General features: G+C 37.5%; 1 protein-coding gene across 2 annotated transcripts in view; it reads left to right on the forward strand.

Moving 5' to 3' along the window:
* Positions 1-15827, forward strand: part of LOC117914381 (DEAD-box ATP-dependent RNA helicase 13) — a 42534-nt gene that overhangs the window by 20732 nt on the left and 5975 nt on the right. For both annotated transcript variants that reach the window (XM_034829696.1, XM_034829697.1), the window contains exons 8-10: positions 155-277; positions 355-471; positions 7455-7559. In XM_034829696.1, the coding sequence (XP_034685587.1) occupies positions 155-277; positions 355-471; positions 7455-7559 (345 nt within the window). The remainder of the gene's footprint in view (positions 1-154; positions 278-354; positions 472-7454; positions 7560-15827) is intronic.

Consider the following 15827-nt stretch of genomic DNA (forward strand, 5'->3'; position numbering starts at 1 on the left):
TACTCTGGCTGCCCCTCATTTTGTCTTGGTGCCTTTTAATACCACCTTATTTGCCTATGGCAAAAAGAAAAGTTCTAGTCTGTTGATTGATTTTATCGTGGCACTTTGTATTCTCTTGGTTGAAGATAAGTTTTTCTGTTTGGGCTTAATGCAGGCAATTGATCGTTTTCGTGGAAATGAACATGGTATACTTGTTGCTACTGATGTTGCAGCCCGAGGCCTTGATATCCCTGGTGTTCGAACTGTTGTTCATTATCAGCTTCCACATTCAGCAGAAGTAAGTCGATATTCATGGGATTTCCTGTCATCAGTTTGTTAAAGTTCTTATGGTATTTGGCCTATTGTTTGTGGTAGGTTTATGTCCATAGAAGTGGAAGAACTGCTAGAGCTTCTGCTGATGGATGCAGCATCGCACTAATCTCACCAAATGATAGATCAAAATTTGCTAATTTGTGCAAATCATTTTCAAAGGTATTGCTTTTTTTTTAACAGGTCATTTGTGCCTTTCTCAAGATTAAAGTGATTAACTAGCAAAAAATGTATATTTAGTCATGTGACTTATCCTTGTTTCTTGAAATAAAATTTGAGTGCAAAATGAGGTTTTTTTTCTTTTGGGAAACTACATTTAGGAAGTTGAATTAGATGATAATTAAATAAGCAATATCCATGCTTATTTAGCTTATATTGATACCTATGTCACATGGGATCATGAGTTGTCACAAATAAATGATGGTTAAATATCTGGCTTTGTCATGAGCCACTTAATTGTTGAGTCTACTGACATTTTTTTATGTAGCGTTTTGTTGTCACATTGATTAACCGTGATCTAAAGCTTACATGTTTGTTTTAAAATGAATGTGTGATGATTGATATCTAGGGTGGCTGCAAGTTTGAAGATGTCGGGGGGTGACAAACTTGAGCATGTATGGATGGATTTGTAGATGTTGTTATCTAGTTCTTAAGAAAAAAATGTAATTTTAGAAGGAATCTTCCCATTTTTGTCTTCAAGATGAATCTATTCAACATCCGATAACAAACACAGTTTTGACCCTTTAGAGTATCATATGAATACCATTAGTTGGGACATTAGAGGTTTGGGTTCTAGGAAGAAAAGAAGGATTGTTAAGTATTATTTTCTTTGCCATGAAAGCGCCAATACTGTGATGCTTTAGGAAACAAAGAGGGAATTATGGGATAGGAGATTTGTGGGTAGTGTGTGGAAAGCTAGAAAGAATGAGCAAGTTGTGCTTTCAGCATCTGGGGCATCAAGAGGCGTTGGGGTTATCTGGGACTCAAACAAGTTTAGTTGTTTAGAGGTGGTATTTTCATTAACAATTCAACTGAACTCAGATGAAGAGGAAACATTTTGGCTTCCCTTGGTTTATGGTCCCAAAAAGTCAAATTTGAGGAAGGACTTTTGGATGGGAGCTACAAGACCTTTTTGGCATGACTTTTCCGAAATGGTGTGTTGGAAAAGAAAAAGGGGGCTAGGGAGGAGGGGAATTTTAATGTCATAAGAAGAATCTTTGAAAAATTGAATGTATCCAAAATAAATAACATGGGGGATTTTGAAGGATTCACAAGGGTAAGTGAATTAATTGATCCTCCTCCTTGAAATGTTTCTTTTACTTGATCAAATATGCAAGAAGTTTTAGTTTGTGAGAGGTTGGATAGGTTTTTATATACAAATGTGTGGTAGCACAGGTTTCCTCAAAGCCTCCAAATGCACTCCCTAGATTGACCTTTGTGATCAATTTCCAATTGTTCTAGGCACCAATCCATTTAAGTGGGGTTCGACTCCATTTAGGATTGAGAACATGTGGTTGCTCCACCCTAATTTCAAGGAAAGATTTAGTTTTTGTTGGAGTGAGAGTTTAGTTAATGAATGGGAAGGTCATAAGTTAATGAAGAAGCTTCAATTTATCAATTCAAAGCTAAAAGAATGGAATAAGGTGTCCTTCAGAGATTTAAGGGAGAAAAAGAAAAACATTCTTACAAACATTGTTAGCATTGATGTTAGTGAGTAGGAAGGAAACTTGACTCCAGAGCAATCAATTTTGAGGGCCTTTAAGGAAGAAGGAGCTTGAGGAGTTATTGTTAAAGGAAGAGGTATATTGGAGACAAAAATATAGGGTTTGATGAACAAAGAAGGGGATTGCAATTTTAAATTTTTCCATAGGGTGGCTAATGAGAAGCAAAATAGAAAATTCATAAAATCGTTGATGTTTAAAGAGGGAGAAATTCTAGACAACATTGAAAACATTTCTAAGGAGATAATACATTGTCTTGGAAAGTTATACTCCAAGCCCCTTGGTGCTTCATGGAGGATGGAAGGATTAAATTGATCTTCCATTGCAATAAAGAGTGTTATTTGGTTGGATTGACATTTTTCAGAAGAGGAGGTTCACAATGCCATTTTCTAGTTAGACAAGGAAAAGGCCCTTGGGCTTGATGGTTCTTCCATTTCAGTGTTCTAAGAGTGTTGAGATGTGATTAAGGAGGGTCTACTAAGGGTATTCTCAGGTTTCAACAATAACGTGATTATTATTTTTTTTTTTTGATAGGAAACGACAATGGAATATATTGATAAAAAGAAGGTACAAATAGAAGGATGAGGAATCCTCCCAACAAAGAAAAACAAGACTACAAGTAATCAAATATAAAAAGTACAAAAAGGGAAAAGTAGACACTCTAGTTACACGCCGCTAACCAATCAAGTTGTAATATGTTAAGAGGAATCCCCTTAAAAACCTTAGAACAAAAAACCCAAAAAGAAGTAAGAAAACAAATAGAATCCCAAAGATACTCGGCATTCCTTGCTTTGTCCTAAAAAATCCTTGCATTTCTTTCCCGCCACACCACCCACATTAACGCGATGCACGCGTTTTGCCATAAGACAATCCCTCTCTTGGAAGATCCAAAACCATTAAAATTACTAGATAACATGTCAGAGATGCTCCTTGGGGAAACCCAATCCATCTTTGCTGATTGGAATAATCTGTGCCACAACCCCATCGTCAAAGAGCAATGAAGGAAAAGGTGATCTACTGTTTCTCCATTCTTCATACACAACTTACATATGTCAGGGCTAAGTGCTTTGTAGGGTCTTCTCAATTGTAGCAAGTCATTAGTATTAACCTTCTTGTGAGCCACCAACCAGACAAAACAATAATGTGATTATTAACCAAATAACCAAAGCACCAATGCAACTTTCATTGCCATTGTGCCAAAAAATAGACAAACCAATAAAATTTTGGATTTCAGACCTATAAGCCTGGTCACGAGCTTGTATAGAATCATATCTAAGGTCTTATCAAGGCATATTCGAAGATTCCTCTATGAAACCATGTACATCTCCCAATGAGCTTTTGTTGAGGGTAGGCAAATTTTGGATGTAGTGCTGATTGCCCATGAAGTGGTGGATGAGAAAAGGCATATGATCATGTAGATTGAGGTTTTCTGGATCACGTGCTAGAGAGAAAAGAGTTTAGTACAAGATGGAGGCCTTGGATGAGGGGTTGCTTGTCCTCAACAAGTTTTGTGGTCTTGGTGAATGGAAATGCCAAAGGATGGGGTTAGGGTGACCAAAGGTTTAAGACAAGCAGGTGCTCTTTTCCCATTCCTTTTTACTATAGTAGGCTTAGTAGTTGATACATTAAGTAAGATGATGTTGAGAGCAGAGGAGAGTAGTCTTTTAGGGGATTCCTAGTGGGTATGGATAGGATTAGAGTGTCTCATTTACAATTTGAAGATGATACCATTTTTTTCTCTAAAGCTTTTATGGAAGATCTACAAGACCTTAAACTAGTCCTATTGGTTTTTGGGAACATATCAAGGCTAAAGATCAATTTAGACAAGAGCACTCTATTTGGAATTAACACACATCAAGATTTGGTTTCCATGTTGAAATTGATGCTTGAATGCAAAGTTTAGAGTTGGCTTTAACTTACTTTGGTCTTCCATTAGGGGGGAATCCAAAGGCAATTGAATTTTGGGATCCAACTATTGATAGGCTGTTGAGGAGATTAGATGGATGGAAAAAGGCCTTTTTGTTTCTAGGGGGTGGAATAACTCTAATTTAGTCATGCTTGTCTGACATCCATAATTGTTTTTTTTTCTCTTTTCAAAATTCCAGTGTCAATAGTGTCTAAGATTGAGAAATTGCAAAGATATTTTCTTTGATTAGGAGTTGGGGAGGGTAAAAAAGATCTTCTCATTAGTTAAAACCTAGTGTGTAAGCCTAAGGAGTTTGGAGGTTTGAGATTTGGTTGGTCTCTTTGAGGAATCATGCTCTCTTAGGGAAATGACTTTAGAGGTTCTCTAGGGAAAGTTTTGCCTTTTGCATTAGGTTATTTTGAACATTTATGGGACACATATGGATGGATTGGACACTAACATTATGCTTAGATGGTCACATCGGTGTACTTGGCAGGTCATTGCACATACATTCTAGGCTTTTTCAAGTTACACATTTTGTGGTGGGTAACAGGTGAAAATTTGTTTTTGGGAGGATTTATGGTTGGTGGATCAACCTTTGTGTTCATAATTTTCAAGTCTTTATAAAATTGTCATGATTAAAAATCTCACCATTTTAGCTATTCTTGACTATTCTTTTTTTTTTTTTTTTGGGACTTCTAATTTCGGATGCAACATTTCAGATTTGAATATTGAAGACTTTAAAAGACTTATATCATCCCTCCCTTGTGTGCATTTGTCTTTATCTGCCCTGAATGTGATAGCATGGTCATTGACCTTTTCAGGATTATTCTCAGTCATAATTTTTTTCATGATTTTGTCTAATACAACATATATTGTTCTTTTCTCCTAGCCAAATTTATATGCAAATCTAAAGTCCCATCTAAGGTTAAGGTCTTTGTTTGGTTAGTGACACATAAGAAGGCATATACCTACAACATGCTATAGTTGAAAAGACCTTTCAAATCCCTTAAGCCTGATTGATGTGTTTTATGTAATGGGAATGAAGAGTCTATTGACCAGCTCCTTCTGCATTATTTGATAACTTTGGGGCTTCGACATTGTCTATTTAGATAAGTGAGGATTGATTGAGTTCCACTCAAGAGCATATACGCTATGATGATCATTTCATATAAGGGTTTTTGGCAAATTGCTTGTCTCAATTTGCTTTGGATTGTATGGCGAGAGAGATATGTCAGAACTTTTTAGGATAAGTGGAGGATAGGGGAGAGTTTGTGGGATTTACTTCACTGATATTTCTCTTTCTGGGCCTCATGCACCAAGGCTTTTACATGCATTCCTCTAAGTGTTATTCAACTCAATTGGCGTTTGGTGTCTAAAGGGTTTAGACATCATTGAGTGGAGCTTAGTTAGAGCTTGAGGAGATGGCAACTTTGTATATTGTGTTCTAGTCTAGTACCTTTTGTATAGACTCCTTGTATACTGGAGGAGTTTAATCATATTTTGACCAGGTTTTTTTGTAATAGTGGGAAGGACTCTTCATTTTTTTCATGTTTTCTTTAACATGCATCTCTTGTTTCTGATGTGTGTGAGAGAGAGAGAGAGTACAAACCTTATCAATTTTGACCCCAAGGCTTAAACTGTTAGTTAATGGCCCCATAATTTATATTATGTTAACACCCTGCTCACCTGCATGTGGAAAGACAAATCACGTATCACAGGCTATTTATAAACAAAACCGGGAATAAAAAGGTGACTCAAACTCGAGATGTCTAGTATAGAGAGAGAGAGAGAGAGAGAGTACAAAACCTTATCAATTTTGACCCCAAAGGCTTAAACTGTTAGTTAATGGGCCCATAATTTATATTATGTTGACACCCTGCTCACCTGCATGTGGAAAGACAAATCACATATCACAGGCTATTTATAAACAAAATGGGGAATAAAAAGGAGACTCGAACTCGAGATGTCTAGTTAACTATAGCTCTTGTCTATGTTAAACTACGTATTTGACCCAATGAATCTACTATGTATATTAGGCTAACACTCCTAAAAGCTAAATATTATGGAATTAGTCAAAATAAAAATCATATGGATGAGGGTAATTCTTTTCCCTTGTTTATCTTTTAGGGAAATTATAAGAAAAAAGAGAGTTGGTAAGTGATGAAGAAAATACATATTATATGAGAATTTACTCTTCCTTTTAAAAGGTTGAGGAAAGTGAAGGAAAAGAGTGGGCAGAATTTTGTAGCCAACGAGCTTCTGAGCATATCAATTTTTGTCTTCCTCCTTTTCTCTATCTGTGGGCTTTGTGGCCAGGATGTGAGGTTGGGGACTTCCTGGCTAAGGTGCTCCAGTGACCTTCCATGCCTGTGATGCAGTTGGCAGTGTTAGAGATTAGGTGGCTGCTGCGGCTATATTTGGTGAATTTGAGAGAGATCCCATAGCATCAATTTTCCTTCTCAGATGGTAGGTAGCTGCTGCTGCTATATTTGTTGGATCTGAGAATCATACTGCCACTTTTTTCCTCATGTTGTCAAACAAAGAAAGCATTTTTATTTCCATTTGTTGTTTCTTAAACGTTTCTTTTCTCTCTTTGATTCTTAGATCCAACAGATTTTAATTATAACCTTTTCACATACGAGTGAAAAAATTTGTAATGAAAAATGGAAGTGGGAAAGTTTAATACAGCCAGTCATAATGTGAAACATACATTTAAAGCTAACCTTCATAACATGTGGAGGAGGGGTGAAGTTTTATTTATCTTTAGTGATTGTTTAAGCAAAATGAGAATTTTTTTTTTTTTTTTTTAAATAAAGTAAGCTGAGGAAAGGTGGATGTGATTCACATGAGATTTACAATAATAAGTGGAAGCAGTTCCAATTTAATCGACAGCTTCCCTTAATAAATACCTCTTTAAGTAGATTCAGGATAAAAGAATGTAGCAAAACTTTGATCTTATAGTTCACTGATGTCCATTGCAATGTCAAAAGAGATCATATATTTGTATTTTGAGATTGAAATATAATATTTTTTTTTCAAATTTTAGGATATATTGGGCATAGATAAAATGGTATTGTGTGCATTTCTTGAGTTTGGATGGGTTGGAAACTTTGCACTCCTGATTTGTGCATGGAAAATTTTGAAGGTGGGTTGTTTTCAATCACATTGGTGAAATATTGTACTGAGTGTAAAAAAGTGTGAAGTTTACTAGCTGCATGCTGTAGTCCTCTAAAACGAAGCAAAATGACTTACAACCTTTTTATTTTTTTGAGAAGCTACTTTTAGCTGAAAGTTTTTTGTTGTCTACTTGTTATTGATATTTACTACTTTATTCCAAAAAATCGATTTTCTGAAGCCACACCTGTTGTTGCTTGACATCATCTTTATCATAATAGCTGAGGGCTGTTTTAATTCTGATAGAGTTAAATAGTATTTTGGTGGAGGCTGGGTGGTGGTGTGTGGGCTGCTTGCCAACTTTACCATTTATTTGAGAGGATTCTTCACTCTATATACAGGAAAGTTTTCAGCGATTTCCTATAGAGAGCTCATACATGCCAGAGGTTGTAAAACGTTTATCTCTTGCACGTCAAATTGACAAGATTTCGCGGAAGGACTCCCAAGTAAGAATGCCATTATTTTTTTGGTAGTATCGTAGATATGAACTGACATAATTATGGATTTCTAAATGCAGTTTTGATGCCATGTGGATTCTGGTTTTAGATGTATTTTGGAATGATTGAACAGGTGGAAATGACGAAGATTTGGCTTAGTAGCATCAGATAATGATGAAACTTATGATAGGGAAATGTATATGTTTCTTTTTCTTCTTGCATTTTTCCTTATGACATTGTGCATGGATTTACAAAATTTCCTGGTATTTTTTTTTGGTTCACTAAATTCAATAATAAAAAAATTGGATATTAGCCTCATATGCGTCTCATTATAGTGCATGTCATTTCTGCTGTTAGTCTAATTAATTGCTGCATTTTGGACATTGGTTGTTGTCTTCTTGTCTTCCCCCTTTTTGGTGGTTGGGGTAAATTGATTGCTTTTTGTACTCCAGATTTGAAATATCGTTAAACACGGATATATCGGTACTTGGATTTTATAGATATATCGAAAATATTGGAGAAACATCGGTGGATATTTTGACAAAAATATCAGTAAGACAAAAATAATTCAAAATTCATGGAAATATTTAGAGAAACTTCAAAATATGATAAAATAAATAAAAATACACATTTTAAAGTTATTTTTTAAGTGTAATTGACATAAGTATGATTAAAGACAAAAATATCGGTAAGCAAGGATATGTCAATATTAATAATTTATTATTTATCCAATCAAATTAATTTTAATATATAAAATAATTGAACTTAATTATTATTATTTTTTATATTTTAGTATTTTTGAATAAATTTATATTTTAATATTTTAAAATAAAAACATTCAAAATTAAATAAAATTAAAAGGATAAATATAAAAAATTTAAAAGTGAAGTGATAGTAATTTTTTAAAATAAGATTCATGAGATAATGATGATGTATTTAATATTAAAATTAAAAATTATTTAATTTAAATGCATTCAATAATGTAAAATAAATGATGATGCATATATGAATTTTTAATATTTATATTTTTTATATTTAATTATCATATAAATGATATTAAAAAATACTTGTTAAGAAAATTATAATGGTGGTTTTTATATATTTATTAATTAAATAAATAAATTTTAAAATAACATTATTTATTTTCTATAGTTTTAAAAGGCTCAAGGCGCACCAAGGCGCACCAAGGCGCAAAGTAGTCCTGGAGCCTGAGGCGCAAGGCGCATCTAAGGCGCGGGCTTTAGTGAAGTGAGGCGCACCCTATTTCCCCTTTATTTTTCTCCTATTTTCCCCCTATTTTTCTTCTTCTTTTTCTTCTTCTTCTTCACTTCTCCAGCACGGAAGAGGCTAGGGCAAAGAATGGCAGTGGTCTCGGGTGGAGAAAGACCAGAAAAGGGGGCTGGATGGAAGAAACAGGCCAAAACGGCGTCGTTTTGGCCTGTTTTTTTTTTTAAAAGAACAGGGTCCAAAACGACGTCGCTTTGGTCCCTGTGCACTTAAGTGAACAGGGTCCAAAACGGCCTCGTTTTGGGCCCAGAAAATTAAAAAAAAAAATTAGGGTTGGCGCCGCTGGCTGCGTCTCTGCAACTCGACTGGAGGAGGAAGAATAAGAAGAAGAAGAAGAAGAAGAAGAAGAAGAAGGAGAAGGAGAAGGAGGAGCGCGTACCTGGTCGGGCCGTCGGAGGCGACTCGGGCGACCGCCTCGCGCCTTGCTGGAGGCGAGCGCCTTGCGCGCTTAAGCGGCGCCTTCGTGAAGGGGCGTCGCCTCCCTTCAGGCGAGGTGCCGGAGGGTGGCGTCGCGCCGCCCCGAGCCTAGGCGCGCCTTTCAGAACTATGTTATTTTCTAATAATGAACTTTAACATATTTATCATCTATATATATTAACAAGAGGGAAGATGACCCAATGGTAACCCAGCTTGAACCCAAACCTTTTGGCCTGGGTTTGAATCTGGCGATAATAGGGCTAAAAAATTTGAAATTTTAGCCTTAAAGGTGGGCAGGCTGGGGCGCTAACCGTTGGATGCCTTTATGGTCGTTGGATGTAGCGTTGACCGTTGGATGCAAGGGGAGAAGGCGCCAAAAAATCGCCCGAAAAATCAGTGATTTTTTGGCATTGCCCTCGCCCTTTGCGTGTGTCACTTTACGCCCAATTTTTTCGCCAATATATCTCCCGATAGCTGATATTTCATCTATTTTCCCGATTTTCCTCCTAACCAATAATCAGTGGCTGATATCGTTTTGGCTACCTTCGATATCCGATTGTTTGGCAAAAAAATCCGATATTTCAAACACTGCTTGTATTCCTCAAATATTGAGGCCAACAAGGATATTGTATTATGTCACAAGGGTCCTGGGACAAATATGTGGACAACGGTCATTGTCTGTATTCCATAATAGGGTTGTTAGATTCTTTCTTGGGAACCTTTGCTTGCCTTGTTACCCAGGCTTGGAAGAATCTATTTTTATCATCATCAACTTGCTCTTGTATTTTGTAATCTTGAGCTTGCTAGATTTCAAATAGTATAGCATAGATGGCATCTGGTTGTCCTCTATATTTGGGACATTTTGTTTGAGTGGTGCCAATAGTTGCTATTTTTTGTATAGTTATCTGTATGGTTCTTGTGAAAAGAGAGAAAAGGGAGAATCCCTAATTTTTGTTATTGAAAAACTATAAATAATACACATTGGACTTGGGTATATATATACATGTTAGTGGGACCCACAATACAATAAGGAAAGAAAAGGAAAAGGAAAAGTAAATAACCTAAATAACTGTACACTATCTAACACTCCCCCTCAAGCTGGAGCATATATGTTATATGCACCAAGGTTGTTACAAATGTATTTAATTCTAGGACCTCTGAGAGATTTAGTAAAAATATCTGCTAGTTGATCATTTGAATTGACAAAACTAGTCGCCACACATCCTAACGCGATCTTCTCTCTAATGAAGTTACAGTCAATTTCAATATGTTTGGTCCTTTCATGGAAGATTGGATTGGATGCAATATGCAAAGCGGCTTGGTTGTCACAAATGAGCTTCATCTGTTCATCCTTTCCAAATCTCAACTCCCGAAGAAGATGTTTCAGCCATATGAGTTCACATGTTGCCAGAGCCATAGCTCGATACTCGGCTTCAGCACTAGATCTGGCCACTACATCTTGTTTCTTACTTTTCCAGGATATTAGGTTACCTCCAATAAAAACACAATACTTGGAAGTGGAACATCTATCTGTGGGTGAGCCAGCCCAATCTGCATCTGTGTAACCAACAACCTGGGTATGACCCCTGTTCTCGTACAACACACCTTGGCCTGGTGTGCTTTTGATATATCGAATAATGCGGATTACAGCATCCCAATGGCTATCACATGGTGACTGTAGGAATTGACTAACAACACTTACAGGAAAAGAAATGTTTGGACGAGTAATGATGAGGTAGTTCAGTTTACCTACAAGTCGCCGATATCTCCTAGGATCTTCTAAAGGCTCCCCCTGTCCTGGTATAAGTTTGACATTTGGATCCATAGGAGTGTCTATCAGTTTACAGTCTAACATACTTGTTTCTTCCAAGATGTCTAAAGCATACTTCCTTTGGGAAAGAACCACACCGGAATTGGATTGAGCTATCTCAATCCCTAAGAAATACTGGAGTTTCCCTAAGTCTTTAGTCTGTAAGTGGGTGAAAAGGTGTTGCTTTAGTTTCTGAATACCATTCTGATCACTGCTTATAATGACGATGTCATCCACATAAACTACCAAATAAATACACTACCTTGAAGAGTTATGATGATAGAAAACGGAATGGTCTGCTGTATTGCGGAACATGCCAAACTCCTGAACAACAGAACTAAAACGGCTAAACCATGCTCGAGAAGATTGTTTCAAGTCATATAGAGAACGACGTAACCTGCACACTAAACCAGACTCCCCCTGAGCAACAAAACCAGGTGGCTGCTCCATATAAACTTCCTCAGCAAGATCCCCATGAAGGAAAGCATTTTTAATATCTAACTGATAAAGAGGCCAAGAACGCATAGCAGCCATGGAGAGCAATAGACGAACATAAGCTATCTTGGCAACAAGAGAGAAAGTGTCACCATAATCAGAACCATAAACCTGAGTATAGCCTTTAGCAACTAAGCGGGCCTTAAGGCGATCAACCTGACCATCAAGGCCAACCTTAACTGTGTAGACCCAACGACAACCAACTGTAGATTTACCAGAGGGTAAAATAACAAGATCCCAAGTGCCATTGGAGTGTAAAGCAGCCATTTCATCTACCATTACTTGTCGCCAACCTGGATGGGAAAGAGCCTCAAGGGTGCTATTGGGAAGAGAAACAGAAGATATAGCAGGAACAAATGCAGAATAGGGTGAAGATAATCGATGGTAACTCAAAAAATTGTAAATGGGATGAAGATTATGAGTAGATCGATTACCTTTCCGAAGAGCAATGGGTAAGTGAGCAGAAGGAGGCAGAGCCGGGGCAGGAGAAGCCGAAGAGATAGGAAGTGAGTCAGCAGGTACTTCGGCCAAAGAAGGAGGAACAACGACACAATGACGACGATGATAAACTTGAAGTGGGCGAGAAGGCACTGCATCAGGTGGGGAGATAATGGGAAGGGGCAAGACTTCAGAAACAGGAAGAAACTCAGAGGTGGAGAAGAATGGTGAGTCCTCAAAGAAAGTGACATCAGCGGAGAGAAAGTAGCGATGAGTCTCAGAGGAATAACAACGATAACCTTTTTAAAGTCTAGAATATCCCAAGAAGATGCATTTTATGGCTCTGGCAGAAAGTTTGTCCTGTCCAGGATTGAGAATATGAACAAAGCAAGTACAACCAAAAACACGAGGAGGAAGGAAATAAAGTGGTTGGTCAGGGAAAAGAAGGGAATGAGGAATCTGATCGTGTAATACAGAGGAGGGCATACGATTAATCAAATAACATGCTGTAAGAACAGCGTCCCCCCAAAAACGAAAAGGAACATGACTATGGAGAAGGAGAGTACAAGCTGTCTCAACAAGATGTCGATTCTTACGTTCAGCTACCCCATTTTGTTGAGGAGTATGAGCACAAGAAGACTAATGAATGATCCCATGTTGGGACATAAATGAAGTAAATGGTGCAGAAAAATATTCCCTGGCATTGTCACTGTGCAACACACGAATAGAAATATTGAACTGAGTTTGGATTTCAGCATAAAATTTCTGGAAAATAGAGAATAACTCAGCTCGATTTTTCATTAAAAATAACCAAGTACATCGAGAATAGTCATCAATGAAAGTGACAAAATACTGAAAATCCTAAAGTAGACGTGGTCCGACAAGGATCCCAAACATCAGTGTGGACAAGTTCAAAAGGAGACTTTGTCCGATTATTCAAACGCTTTGGGAACGAGACACGAGTATGTTTTCCAAGCTGACAGGACTTACACGCAAGCGACAACAAAGATGAAAAACGAGGGACCATTTTCTGGAACTTGGATAGACTAGGGTGGCCTAGGCGACTGTGGATGAGGAGGGGAGCATCAGTGGAAATGCAAACTGCAGGAGTTGAAGGCGAGGTGAGGTGATAGAGGCCTTGAGACTCACGTCCTATGCCAATCGTCTTCCCCGTACTCCGGTCCTGCAAGGTCACAAATTTATCAGAGAAAGTGATAGAACAGTTAAAAGTGCGAGTTATTTTGCTGATGGAAATAAGATTAAAAGGACACTCAGGGGCATAAAGGACAGAATGAAGAGGCAGAGAAGGGAGAGGATGAGCGAAACCAAAACCTTTATCCATAGTTTGGGAACCATTAGCTAAAGTAACAGTAGGTAAGGTAGAGGTAGTAGTAATAGAAGAGAAAAGATCTTTATTACCAGATATGTGATCAGAAGCGCCAGAATCTAGAATCCAAGGTCCAAGAGAAGATGTGTGGGTAAGACAAGTAGAAGCATTACCAGTCTGGGCAATAGAAGCAACAGAAGCTGACTTGGTGGCTTGATAGCGGAGATAGTCATCATACTCACTGTCAGTGAGGGAAATACCTTGAGATGTGGAGGAACTAGGAGGTTGAGACGACTGAGGTTATTGCAATAGGTGCAATGAGGACGTTGGCCTCTACCTCGGTTACCACTGCGTCCTCCTCGAGAGTTAGTTTGAGAAACTAACACAGAAGAATCTTAAGTGTTATCAGATGACAAAGTTTGAGTGGAGGAGATACAGAGGAGGCGAGCAAACACATTATCCAAGGATGGAACGGAGGAACTGCCAAGAATTTGATCGCGGACGGTCTCGAGATCTGGACGAAGGCCAATAAGCGTAAGAACCATGAAGAACTTGTCAATTTGTGTTCGTTGATCCCTAACATTAGTAGTAAGAGGCATCACGGTCAAGAATTCCTCCTTAAGAGAGGCAATCTGGCCAATATAAGTAGATAAATCTATGTCTTGTTGTCTAACATTGACAATAGAAGAAGCCACCTTATAAAGACGTTGGATATCATTCGTGTATAGCCCTTTCGCCTGATTCCAAAATTTAAAGCATGTTTTGTAGGCTCGAAGATGAAGCAGAATTTTAGGATCAACTGATTGCCATAACACACTACATAACTGTGCATCTATCTTCCTCCATTGTACTCTGTCAACCTCAGGGATATCCGCCTCCTGCGTAACAAGGTGATCCTCATAACCTTGACCCATAAACCAAAGCTCCACAGAGGCAGACCAGGACAAATAATTTTCACTGCTAACCAATTTCTCCGAAGTAATCATAGGAGATCCAGATGTGACAGAGGAAAAAGTGGAACTTTTAGTAACTATATCTACTTATCTGGAGAACGAAATATGTTTGGATCGAAGAGAGCCCTAATACGGCTTCAGATCGCGGTTGAAAGAAGAAAAACCGAGGATCCGCGGTTGTGAGAGACCAAATAGTAAAGAAAAACAAATGTGGCACTACTGGAAGGGTAGAAGAACACTTCCTAAGACACGTGCAGGGCTCGGGGTGGAGAGGAAGTCACCGGAGGTCGCCAGAAAGGCTATTTAGAGGGCCAGCGGAGACAAAAAACCCCAAAAAAATGCACTTTCAGGGCTCGGATGGCACAAGCACAGATGGAGAGTGGCTAGACGGCGTCAGGCGAGGCTGGAGGTGGAAGCGCGTGGCCAGAAAGTTCTCCATGCGCCCTCACGCGCCGGCGCGTGAGATTTAGGCCGCCGGAGAAGAAACGCGCGTGGCCAGGGCATGGTTGAGAGTCTCCCTCTGGTGCTTTGAGAAAACTTGAAGATCTCCTCCTTGCGCACCTGATGGTATGGTTGGTGTCGGAAAAGGACGTCGTCGGAAAAGTCGCCGGCGATGAGGGTTTTCTGACGGCGATACGGTTGATCGGAAAGCTTTACGAGATGGGAAGGGTGATCGGAATGAAACACGGTCACTGAAAGACTTCCTAGAATGGATTCATGGATTAACCGGAAATAATTAGGGTTTTTTTTTTTTTCTCCCTAAGCTCTGATACCATGTGAAAAGAGAGAAAAGGGAGAATCCCTAATTTTTGTTTTTGAAAAACTGTAAATAATACACATTGGACTTGGGTATATATATACATGTTAGTGGGACCCACAATACAATAAGGAAAGAAAAGGAAAAGGAAAAGTAAATAACCTAAATAATTGTACACTATCTAACAGTTCTCTTAGGCTAATCCATAATTATCTCCTTCTGCATACAATTGGAATAAATTAAAATTAAGATTTTGAAAGTTTTCAACTAATAAAGGTTCATTCATAATCAACTATATATTTCTCTAAAAGTTCTCTCAACATTTATGGTAACTATATTTCCATTTAATTTTCTAAAAATTTTCTCAACATCCGATTAAAATAAAAGATTTATCATATATATATGTTTAACATTCAATTAAAATAAAAAACTGAAAACATCTAGGGATAAATAGAAAATTTTCACCAAAGCTTAACATTCAATTAAAAAAAAAATGATAATTAAGATAAATATAATAATTAATATCATAAAAAATCTAGAGATAAATTTTTATAGTTAATATAAAAAAGTTAAAATTTTGGGATGATAAGAAATTAAAGATGAGCTATATTTTATCAACATCTAGTGCACTAGAAGATTTTTATTACAAAACTAATATAAATTTTTAAAGTTTTAAATTGATCAAAGTTTACTAGTACAATATTTTCTTAAAGATTTTTCTCAAGATCTTATTAAAATAAAACTTGATGATTCATAACAATTAATATCATAAAAAAAATCAAATTTCATATAA

The sequence above is a fragment of the Vitis riparia genome, chromosome 5, assembly GCF_004353265.1.
Source record: "Vitis riparia cultivar Riparia Gloire de Montpellier isolate 1030 chromosome 5, EGFV_Vit.rip_1.0, whole genome shotgun sequence".
Lineage (NCBI taxonomy): Eukaryota > Viridiplantae > Streptophyta > Magnoliopsida > Vitales > Vitaceae > Vitis > Vitis riparia.